The sequence below is a fragment of the Echinops telfairi genome, unplaced genomic scaffold, assembly GCF_000313985.2.
Source record: "Echinops telfairi isolate 266 unplaced genomic scaffold, ASM31398v2 ScPeMD7_60;HRSCAF=208, whole genome shotgun sequence".
NCBI lineage: Eukaryota > Metazoa > Chordata > Mammalia > Afrosoricida > Tenrecidae > Echinops > Echinops telfairi.
The window spans coordinates 43,544,120-43,554,586 of NW_022103958.1; the positions used below are offsets into that span (position 1 = coordinate 43,544,120).

General features: G+C 51.8%; 1 protein-coding gene across 2 annotated transcripts in view; it reads left to right on the forward strand.

The window, feature by feature from the left end:
* The window catches only part of TRIM66 (tripartite motif containing 66), a 45,002-nt gene that overhangs the window by 30,522 nt on the left and 4,013 nt on the right, over positions 1 to 10,467 (forward strand). For both annotated transcript variants that reach the window (XM_045291047.1, XM_045291048.1), the window contains exons 11-19: positions 3,030 to 3,554; positions 3,710 to 3,905; positions 5,652 to 5,712; positions 6,017 to 6,191; positions 6,979 to 7,268; positions 7,697 to 7,823; positions 8,109 to 8,183; positions 8,520 to 8,672; positions 9,108 to 9,326. In XM_045291047.1, the coding sequence (XP_045146982.1) occupies positions 3,030 to 3,554; positions 3,710 to 3,905; positions 5,652 to 5,712; positions 6,017 to 6,191; positions 6,979 to 7,268; positions 7,697 to 7,823; positions 8,109 to 8,183; positions 8,520 to 8,672; positions 9,108 to 9,326 (1,821 nt within the window). The remainder of the gene's footprint in view (positions 1 to 3,029; positions 3,555 to 3,709; positions 3,906 to 5,651; positions 5,713 to 6,016; positions 6,192 to 6,978; positions 7,269 to 7,696; positions 7,824 to 8,108; positions 8,184 to 8,519; positions 8,673 to 9,107; positions 9,327 to 10,467) is intronic.

Consider the following 10,467-nt stretch of genomic DNA (forward strand, 5'->3'; position numbering starts at 1 on the left):
CGGTTGATTATTCTAATAAAGGGGTGAGTTCAGTTCCAGACGCGAAGGGTGACTGAGGGCTATAGTCTCACCAGTCTCCATCGACCAGTAAGCCCTGTCTCTTTAGGATGGTTAGTTCTGTTACCGATGACAATTTGAGAGAGGACTCAGAGAGTATAAGTAGTACTTGTTAGTAGTACTGTGCTGGGGCTGGTTTGACTTATGGTCTCTCAAGTAACTAGTCAAGTGTTGTTTTCACAAGAATATTTTAAATAGCTGGTTAATTCATGTGCTCATCTGGACACTTCTCTTGAGTCAGGCATATAGTGGGTAAGCCAAATAGACACACTCCATGCCTTGTGGCGTTTACATCATCGAGTGAGTAAATGGACATTGATCAGATGATGTCGCACATTGTGCTTCAAGTGTAAAGTAGGGGAACAACGAGCACAAAACAGGCTTTGGTGTGGAAACAAAACCACTGAGCTCAGCTCTGTGGAAGGACAAGTGGAGCAGCCGCAGGCGTGGGGGAATGTTCCAGGAGCAGTGTACAGGGAGCGAGCGTGGGCGGAGAGGGAGAGCCTGGGGAGAACGTCTGAGGGGAGGCTTGCCAAAGGAGCCGTGACTGCAGAGGAGGACATGGGACAGGCTAGCAGGGTGCTGAGAACCGTACTAAGCATTTTCTCAGTTCTCCCAGGAGAAATGGAGTACAGCCAAGGCTTTAAGCCAGAGGTTCTCAACCTGTGGGTCGTGACCCCTTTGGGGGTCGGACAACCCTTTCCCAGGGGTCGCCTAAGACAAATATTTCCGATGGTCTTAGGAACCGAGACACAACTCCTCTATCCATCTCCAGGCAGATCCGCCCACAAGCAGATACGCCCATAGACGAAGACTGTTACCCATGCTACACCATGCTTCAAGACAAAATTTCATTTTTTGTCATTAGAAATAAATACTTCACAATACAGAATTACATATTGTTTTTGTGATGAATCACTATGCTTTAATTATGTTCAGTTTGTAACAACGAAAATACATCCTGCATATCAGACATTTATATTACGATTCATAACTAGCAAAATTACAGTTAGGAAGTAGCAACGAAAATAATTTTATGGTTGGGGGGTCACCACAACATGAGGAACTGTATGAAAGGGTGAACGACATTAGGAAAATTGAGAACCACTGCTTTAAGCAAAGATGAGATGATCATTTTGAAAATATATTCCCACTGAAACCTTAGGACTATCATCTGTCTGGGAAGGTCTGAATGTAGGTTAGGCTAAGCTGGCAGCACTGAAGAGAGGAATTAATCAGTATTTGAGAGGCATTTAAGGAATAAAATAGATGGGATTTGGTGCTAGTTTGGACAAGGGAGGAAGGATGAGACTGGTGCCCCCTGGGATCAAACTTCACTGAGATCAGGGCAGCCTTTTCTTCACTGAGAAGTGGTTTGTTTAATTTTTGTCTATCTATGAATGTCTTACTCATGGGGGAAAGGAATGACAGGTGTAGGCCCCTTGACATTGGAAGCTTTGCCAGTGTTTACCAATTTGACTTGAAAGAGCTCAGCTGGTTTACCTGACTCTCCTCACCTTCAGGTCCATCCTGACTTACTACAGGGATCCTGGAGGGCAGAGCAGTGCTGCCTCTGTAGGTTTCCGAGGCTGTAAATCGTTATGGGAGCAGAGAGCCTCATCTTTCTCCCATGGAGCGGGCTGGTGGCTTTGAATTGCCGACTCTGGGTCTAGCAGTTCAACTCATTACTCATTTGCTTTGGGAGGCCAGGGGAAGACCAAGAAATTCAGCTTCAAAATTCTTGAAGGTTACACTTAGAACCCTTTTCCCTCCCCTCCCCTCTATTAAATCTGTTTCTTTGATCTGCAAAACGAAAATAGATGCAGTATAAAAATCAGTATGGCTTCAACTTATATATTTTTAATTAAATTGTTTTTAAGTTTTTTCTTCTTTGATCACCAGTAGTTAGATGTGAGAAAAGAATTCCTGGGGTTAGAACAGTATTGCCTCATCCAGTGAGTGTACAACTAGGCGCTGCTACAATCTAGCAGTTCTGAGGTACTCTGCCTCTGGTCTGGAATGCTTTGGTAGGTGTCTCAGCGCTGGACAGCCCCTTAAGATAAGGTGACCAGACATCCCGCTTTTGGCGGGACAGTCCCGATTTTTAACAATTTGTCCCACATCCTGCAGCGTTTTAAAAAAGTCCCGATTTTTGGAAAGAATGCACGACAAGCTAGGGTATACGGTTTTTGGCTGCCAGGTGGCTATTTCTCCAGGATATGAGTTTTATCAATGGTGTCCCGCTTTACCAATGTTAAAATCTGGTCACCTTACCTTAAGATCATCTTGGGTAAAAGCCCTAATCAAATGCTGCCGAGTTGCAGCATTAGAACAAGTCTGTGGGAAGGCCTGGGGGCTGGTCCACACTTCTCAGGACTATTGGATGACCTAAGCCTTGGCCTTCTTTCAGAGACTGTCTGAGGCACGTTTGTGTTTGGGCCTTCTTGGCCTTCCCCTCTCCTTGTCACATGTATGCAGCAGAAACCATCCAGTGGGCCCTCCTGGAGGGAAGAGAAACCACTAGTGTGTAACCACTAGCGTAGTCAGAGGAGAAGGTGAAATGGGAGGGCAGTCCCACAGTTTAGTCCTTCACTCAGGTACTGGATTGGGTAGGAGGTGTAGCTGCTGCTAGCATGCTGCTAAAGATGATGTTGTGTGAGTGAATACACGCCTCAGGTCAGGTGGTAGACTTTCTGACTCACTCACTCACTCACTCACTCACTCACTCACTCACTCACTCACTCACTCACTCACACCCTGTACACTCTGCCAGTCTCTCTGCATTGTCATAGTCTAGCAAATCCCTTGGTTAGGATGTTGGGAACAGGACCATGGACTCAGCACATCAGGCGAGACAGAGGCCAGCAGCTAAGAGACTCTGAGACCAGAGGGGAATCTGAGCATGAGGGTTTCCATGGCTGGGCCGGACCCCCTCTCCCACTGCCTCACTCTGCCCTTGCCTCTTCCTGCAGCACTCCACCTCGGTGAGCATCATGGGCTTTTCCAACACGCTGGAGATGGAGGTGTCCTCTCCCAAGCTGACGAGGTCCCTTGAGCCCCAGATCCAGAATGTGAGCAGCTTGTCAGCTGGCCCACCTCAGGCAGTGCCAGTCCGGCTGAGTGGGCCCCTGGCAAGTGGTCAAAGCCAGATCATGCCTGGTCTGACAACTAGCCACCTGCAGACTGTGCCCAGCCTCGTTCGTGGCACCTATCAATCCATGCCTAGCCTGCTGAGTGACCACCCCCAGGCCTTCCCAAGTACGGCAAGTCATCAGTCTCAGCCTGGTCACGGCCTAATGCCTGGTCACGGCCAGGCCATGTCGAGTCTGGCCACCTGCCCCTTGCAGAGCATGTCACCAGCTTCTGACACACAGCAGGAAACAGGATCCAGCACTGGCTTGAGTTCTGGCTCCGGCTCCGGCTCTGGCTCAGCCGGAGCTGTGCCCGTGTGCCCTGTGGATGGTGCAGACCACTCCCTGGGGAATACCCTGTGTAAGGTAAGTCTTGGGGAAGTGCCTTTGGCTTCCTCTTGCCTATCCTTGGACCAAAGGTCACTGGAGGCCTTATTCTGGCCTTAGCTTAACAGCTCAGGGACTGATAATACAAGAATGTCTCACATTTAAAATTCTTGTTGGCCTTTCATTTTTGAAAGATGGAGAATGAGGAGCCTGCTCGCTTCACTGACTCTCTGGTGCCTGGCCCCGCGGCCCTTGGTCTGGATGCACCCAAGGACTTGACTCTCCCCTCAGAGCCAGAGGAACCAATCAACCTGTCGGTGAAAAGACCGCCCCCGGCCCCAGCCGTTGTCAGCACCTCCATGGCTCTGCAGCACTACCGGAACCCTAAAGGTGAGGCTCACGTAAGCAGCCTGCTTTTGGCGCTGACCATGAACTGAGCATATCAGGGGAGACAGAGGCCAGCAGACAGGCTCCTTGGGGGAGTAGTGTCTTCCTCTAAGGCAGTGGTTCTCAACCTTCCCAAGGCCACGACCCTTTCATACAGTTCCTCATATTGTGGTGACCCCCCGACAACCATAAAATTATTTTTGTTGCTGCTTCATCACTGTAATTTTGCTACTGTTATGAATCGGGTGACCCCTGTGAAAGGGTCGTTCGACCCCCAAAGGGGTCTCGACCCCCAGGTTGAGAACCGCTGCTCTAAGGAGAAATCCAGTTCTCACCAGAAGTGATTTATTGATAGATGTTCTGCTTCTTCCACTGTAGACTGAGTGGCTCCAAGCATGGTCAGGATTTGGCTTCCTTAGGACGGTGTGTCCCGTCTCCCTCACCACACACAAACTCCTGAGAGGCCGGGCTCTAGGTGGGGCATCAGGAAGAAGGGCTAAAACTACCAGGAACAGAGCACGCACTTTGAAGTCAGACAGAGCCAATTTAGTAGCCAGTTCTTTCTCTTTGTGCTTGATCCTTACTTGTAAGATACAGAAGCTCTCTGCCTAGTTTCCTACTCTGTAAACGGGACTGGTCCTATCTGCTTTATCAGAGGCTATTAGGACACATCAGTACAGGAAAGCCATTTGGTTGCTAGCTGACCCTGTAGGACTAAGAATTTGCTTTGTATTGGCAGTAATTGACCCATTTGTGTTGTGCGGCATGGCACACAGAATTCAGCCTACGGGAGATGGGCTGAGTCTGCTCAGCTATCCATGCCCCATTTGAGAAGGGGGCCTATCTTTTGTGGAAGGTGAGGATTAGTTGGGAAGGTGGAAGCAACTGCCACGTGATTTGGAACTTGGCCAGGTCCGTATGTGGTGCCTGCTTAGTTTGCAATGATCACACTGCCCGAAAGACAACGACGATTGGTTCTTAATCACTGTGTGTTGGCATCGACTCGATGGCAGAATAACTGCATAATAATGCAAAAAATGCATTTTATGGAATTAAACGTGTTGGACCCTGTTTGCCCATACAGTGGATTTGACTGCACCACCTGTGAAGTACCTAGGGCGGTACCTGGGGCTCAGTGGGTGCTCCAGGAATGCTAGCTAGCTCCCACTTCTCTCCTCACAGCGGCCTCCCGTGACCATCACAGCCTGCACTATGCAGGCTGAGATCCCTGGGAGCCTCTTGCCTGTGTGGTGTGAGCTGGGTTCAGGCAGTGCTAGAATCCCGGCACCTGACCGAGAGGTAGAGGCTGGACAGAAGGACCTCCGAGAGTAGGTAGCACCCAAGCACCAGGAACAGTGGTTTCTGAGCTCATTCAAGAGTGAGAATCTGGTCTGTGTGTGTCGGAGCCGAGGCTCACTCTTTCTTAGCCTCTGAGTGTTATCTGAATTCATTCTTCAAGGAGAAGGTGACCGTACTCTACTCTCAGGAAGGAGACCGGTAGTTATATTGCTACCACCGTGTGTGATTATAGTGTGGGTCACAGTTGTGTAACCGGTATGTGGCTAAAGGTGTGAGTAGTAGATGCAAGTGGAAAGTAAGAGTCACAGGAGTAGTGAAAGGTATGTGCTTATAGCTGTTTGATTTCGGTTATGTGTAGAAAGTATGTAAACAAATATATGATTATAGATATGGGTGGCAGTATATGGTCACAAATGTATATATGGCATAGGCAATTATCTTTGTCCTTAGAGTATGAGAATTTTGAACAAGGAGCCCTCAAGTTGGATACAAAGGAGAACCAGAGCATCAGGTAACCAGTTCTTGACGCAGCGCCCCCATGCCCAACTTCATATCCCGGGAGGTTGGCATAGGAAGTCGTCATCCTTGATGCCTTAAATGAAAGCAGAAAGTTGCCTGTAACTGCCTCCTTTACCTCCCTGGCCCTCAGGTGGGCTGTGTATGGCTTTCTGTGTGGGCCGGTTGTGACAGGGCATCCTGGCTTCAACCCCGTGCAACAGGCTCTCTGCGTACTCCCCCTCCTCAGAGAACCCCTGGTTTTGTCTTTGAGATTGGGAAGGTTTCGCCCAAACCCAGGGTTCTTTCTGCACCCACAGAGCCTTCGGCAATGAGCCCAAGATCCCCTATGTGCGGCTGGAGCGGCTCAAGATCTGTGCTGCCTCCTCAGGAGAGATGCCTGTGTTCAAGTTGAGACCCCAGAAGGATGACCAGGATGGGAGCTTCCTGCTGATCATCGAGTGCGGCACGGAGTCCTCCAGCATGTCCATTAAGGTACCTGCAGGCCTGGAAACTGGGTCTCCTGCTTCAGTCCTGGCTGCTGACGCAGAAGCAGAAGATTCAAATTTGAACTGGGGAAAAACCCACTGAAATGGGACAGACGATCAGCTGACACCCTGATAGGCACGTGATCTCCCTCCTACTGGAGGAGGACAGCATGCATATTGCATAGCAACCAATCTCTTGGCCTGCAGAGTCAGGAACAACAGCACCCTGCTCAAAGTTGTGGCCACAACACTGTTTTAAATGCGTGTTCCTCTCCACAGCCCTGGAAATAATCAAATCTCCCACATTAGACTCCTGAAAGGGCTCACTACACCTTTTCCAAGTTTCTCATTCCAGGGCTTTGGCAGAATTTTTCCCATTCTGGCTATCATTCTGCTTCACCGAGATTTTAGAAATCTGGGTCCGTTCTGATTTCACTTGAACTTGTTCCAACTGCTTCAGCTCCTTGGGCGCCCCTTTGCTCTGCCTTAGCCTTTGACCTTGACTCAACCGAAGAACATCTCCATTTTCTCTGCTACTACCAGAATTCTGGCTTTGGAGCCGTGGCGTGGGCCCTGAGTGGGGCTGTAGGTTGGCCACACCAGGCTCCCTGCTGCAAGGGGCCTGGGAGATAGACATGATAAGAGTCATCTGGCCCAGAATTCATGGGGTGTGTCTGGCCTGGGTCCTGGAATAAGTGGTCTCACAGTAGGTGCTCAGGGCCTGCCAGTTCCTCCCTCCCTCAACAGGCTGTAGGTGCTGTGCTCTGAGTGCTCAGATTCACTTTCCCCCCAAGGTCAGCCAGGACAGCGCGCTGGATGCCACCCAAGCCCCAAGTCTTGGAGGAAGAAAGGTCACCGTTACATCTCTAGCTGGGCAGCGGGTGCCAGAGGTGGAGGGTGCATCTTCTGAGGAGCACAGGCTCATCCCTCGGAACCCTGGCACCAAGAAGGGCCCTCCGGCACCCATAGAGAATGAGGACTTCTGTGCTGTGTGCCTCAATGGGGGAGAGTTGCTGTGCTGTGACCACTGCCCCAAAGTCTACCACCTCTCCTGCCACGTGCCGGCCTTGCTCAGCTTTCCAGGGTGAGTCAGGAGCCCAGGGCCAGGGCCTGTCTCTCGGTGCTTCTCATTCCAGCCCAGGCCCCGCAGGGCTCCCCAGGTGGGTGAGCTGACCCCGTCAGCTGAGGGCCTTCTGTGCACAGGCAGGCCGCCATGTGGTATTTGATTGTCTCCCTTGCCTCCGCAGCTCCCTGCTTCCTCCTGCACACAGATCTGTCCCGCTCGTCCAAGCCCAGCTCCTTGCAGAACTCAGAGGCTTTTTGTTTTTCATTTCACTGAAGCCTGAGCTTTTGAATTTGTTTCAAGCTTGTGACTGGGAAGTTATTCCTGGAGGTCAGGGCTGGGGACTCCATTTCCCATGCCATGCCCACACTTTCCTTAGGGCAGAGGGACAGGCAGTGGCGCTCTTGGCAGTGTGCTGAGGCCTAATTTGGCCTCACCTGCCTATGCAGGGGGGAGTGGGTGTGCACCTTGTGTCGTAGCCTGACCCAGCCTGAGATGGAATACGACTGTGAGAACGCTCGCTGCGACCAGCCCGGAGTGCGGGCACCTCCTGGACTGAGCGTGTATGACCAGAAGGTAGGGACGGTTGTGGGAGCAGGGCCCCTGCCAGGGCAGCCATCCAGCGCCTTCTCAGAGGGGATGGAAGGCCTTTCTCATGGCTTTCTTTCGGCCTAGACCTAGCAGTGTGGCCTTTGGGGGTGGGGGCCTCCTGGTTTCCTCTGGCCCGGGAGCCCACACTGTGCCCGTAGGGTGGTGGTTCAGACCCAGTGGGACAGCCAGACCCTCTAGTGCTCCATCTTCCGTTCTGATTGAGATGGGACCAGAACTCAGCATGACAGTTGCCAATTCTGATCTCTGCAGAAGTGTGAGAAGCTGGTCCTGTCCCTGTGCTGCAACAGCCTCAGCCTTCCCTTCCACGAGCCGGTCAGCCCCCTGGTAAGGACGGCCCGCGGTTTCTGCCTGCCACTGCCGTTTCTGCCCAAGGACTCGAGCACGTGGGGACACTCAGAGCATGGCCTCCGGAAGTAGTGGCAGCATTCATTTGTGGATGCTCCAGGGAACTTGGGCTCTGTGGCCACGCCACACTCCCAACTGCTGCTCTCTCAGACCTGGCTTGGCAAGTGACCCCTTTCTCCCCTTCTCTCTCTCTTCCTTTCTTCTTCTGTCTGTGCCCCACCTTTGGCTTTCTTCTGCTCCCTCCCTTCGGTTCCAACGCATGCCCCACCTCTTCTTCCTCCCCACCTCCACCTTGGCTGCTTCTCCCCTTCCGAGGCCCGGCATTATTACCAGATTATCAAGCGGCCCATGGATCTGTCCATCATCCGAAGGAAGCTGCAAATGAAGGACCCGGCCCACTACACCACCCCAGAAGAGGTGGTGTCCGACGTGCGCCTCATGTTCTGGAACTGTGCCAAGTTCAATTATGTAGGTCCTGCCCTGTTCCTGGCTCGCTGTCCTTCCCTTCACCCCACCCCCTGCCCCCGCCCCCGCCCCGCCACCTGCTTTCTAAGTGCCTCCAGGCCTGACCTGGCTGGATTGGGGGCAGTGAGTTTGGGTCCTGCACTGCTGTGAGCTCAAAAGTGCTCTCCTACACCTGGGTTTCTCATGGACTCAGGGAAAAAGTAGAGAGGGCCTGGTGACTGGCCGTCTGGAGTACCTGTCAAGGGCCACTGTGCTTTCAGAGCAAACTGGTTTGTTCTGAGTCTTGAAGTGAAAACAACAAGTTGTGGACACCTGTTAGGCCCCAGTCCGGGCTCTGAGCTCTCTCTGTCGCTTTTGAGGGACTGGGGGGGGGGGGGGGGGGGGGGGGCTGAGCTGGTGGAAAGAGGCCAGACCATCACTGCTCTTCTTCCCCCGCAGCCCGACTCTGAGGTGGCAGAGGCTGGCCGCTGCCTGGAAGTCTTCTTTGAAGGCTGGCTTAAGGAGATCTACCCGGATAAGCTGTTTGCCCAGCCCAGGCAGGAGGACTCAGACTCGGAGGAGGTGTCTAGTGAGAGTGGATGTTCCGCTACCCAGGGCTTCCCGTGGCCCCACTACGTGCAGGAGGGCATCCAACCCAAGAGGAAACGGCGACATCTGGTAAAGAGTTGGTGCCAGCTGGGTGGGGGGTGGGGGGGTGGGAAGGCAGAGGGTGGTGGAGCAACATGACCAGAGCCATCTAACGTCGCTCAGGAGGCATGAGAGAGAAGGTTGACAGTGAAGCTTCCCGTCCCACGCTGTAGCCTGTAGAAAGGCAGGGTAGCATAAGCACCCCCAACTCCAGATACCAGTGAAGATCGGAGTTCAGTGAGATGCATGTACCTGCCAAGGCCGTGGTCTGAGTTACCGAAACCAAAACACCAAACACCGCCATCAAATCGACTCCAGCTCATAATTAGCCCTCACTCACTGCCGTGAGTTTATTCTGACTCATTGTGACCCTGTGGACAGTGTAGAACGTCCCTTGTGAGTTTCCAAGACGAACTCTCTACAGAAGTAGAAAGCCTCATCTTTCTCCCTTCGAGCGGCTGGTGGTTCCAAACTGCTGACCTTGTGGCTAGCAGCCCAACACATTGCCACTACGCCTCCAAGATGCCTCACGGTTATTTAGTGCTGCTTTAACAGGTGTACCACTACGTGCCAAGTGATTTAACAAACAGAAGTTTATTTCTCACCCTTTAAGAGGCTAGAAGTCCAAATGCAAGGTGCCGACCTTAGTGGAAGGCTTTCCCTCTCTCTGGGCTCTAGAGGAAGGTCTTGGTCTCTTCAGAGCTTCTGTGGCTTGGCATCTCCCTGCCCCTGCCCCTGCCCCTGCTGCCCAGCATGCTTATGTAGTCTCTATTATATCTCAAAAGATACACCCTACACTATTGCTACCTCATTAACATAACAATGACATCCATTTCCATATGGGACTATAGCCACCAAACTAAAAGAACAAAAACCATAACACCAGAAACCCAAACTCACTGCTGTCGAGCCAATTCTGCCTCACACGTGACCCTATAGAGCAGATTCTAACTGCCCTTTTGGGTGTCTGAGACTGTAAATCTTTATGGGAGCAGACAGCCTCATCTTTTCCCCAAAGAGCAGTGAGGTTAGGTCCTAGACCGTCAACCTTGTGGTGAGTGGCCCAATGTGTAATAGCAGTTACTTTGCAAATTAATAGAACTAGAATGAGAAATCAGGTTTCCTCACTTCTACTGCCTGCTCATTATACTAAACTGTGAGGTCCATAAGA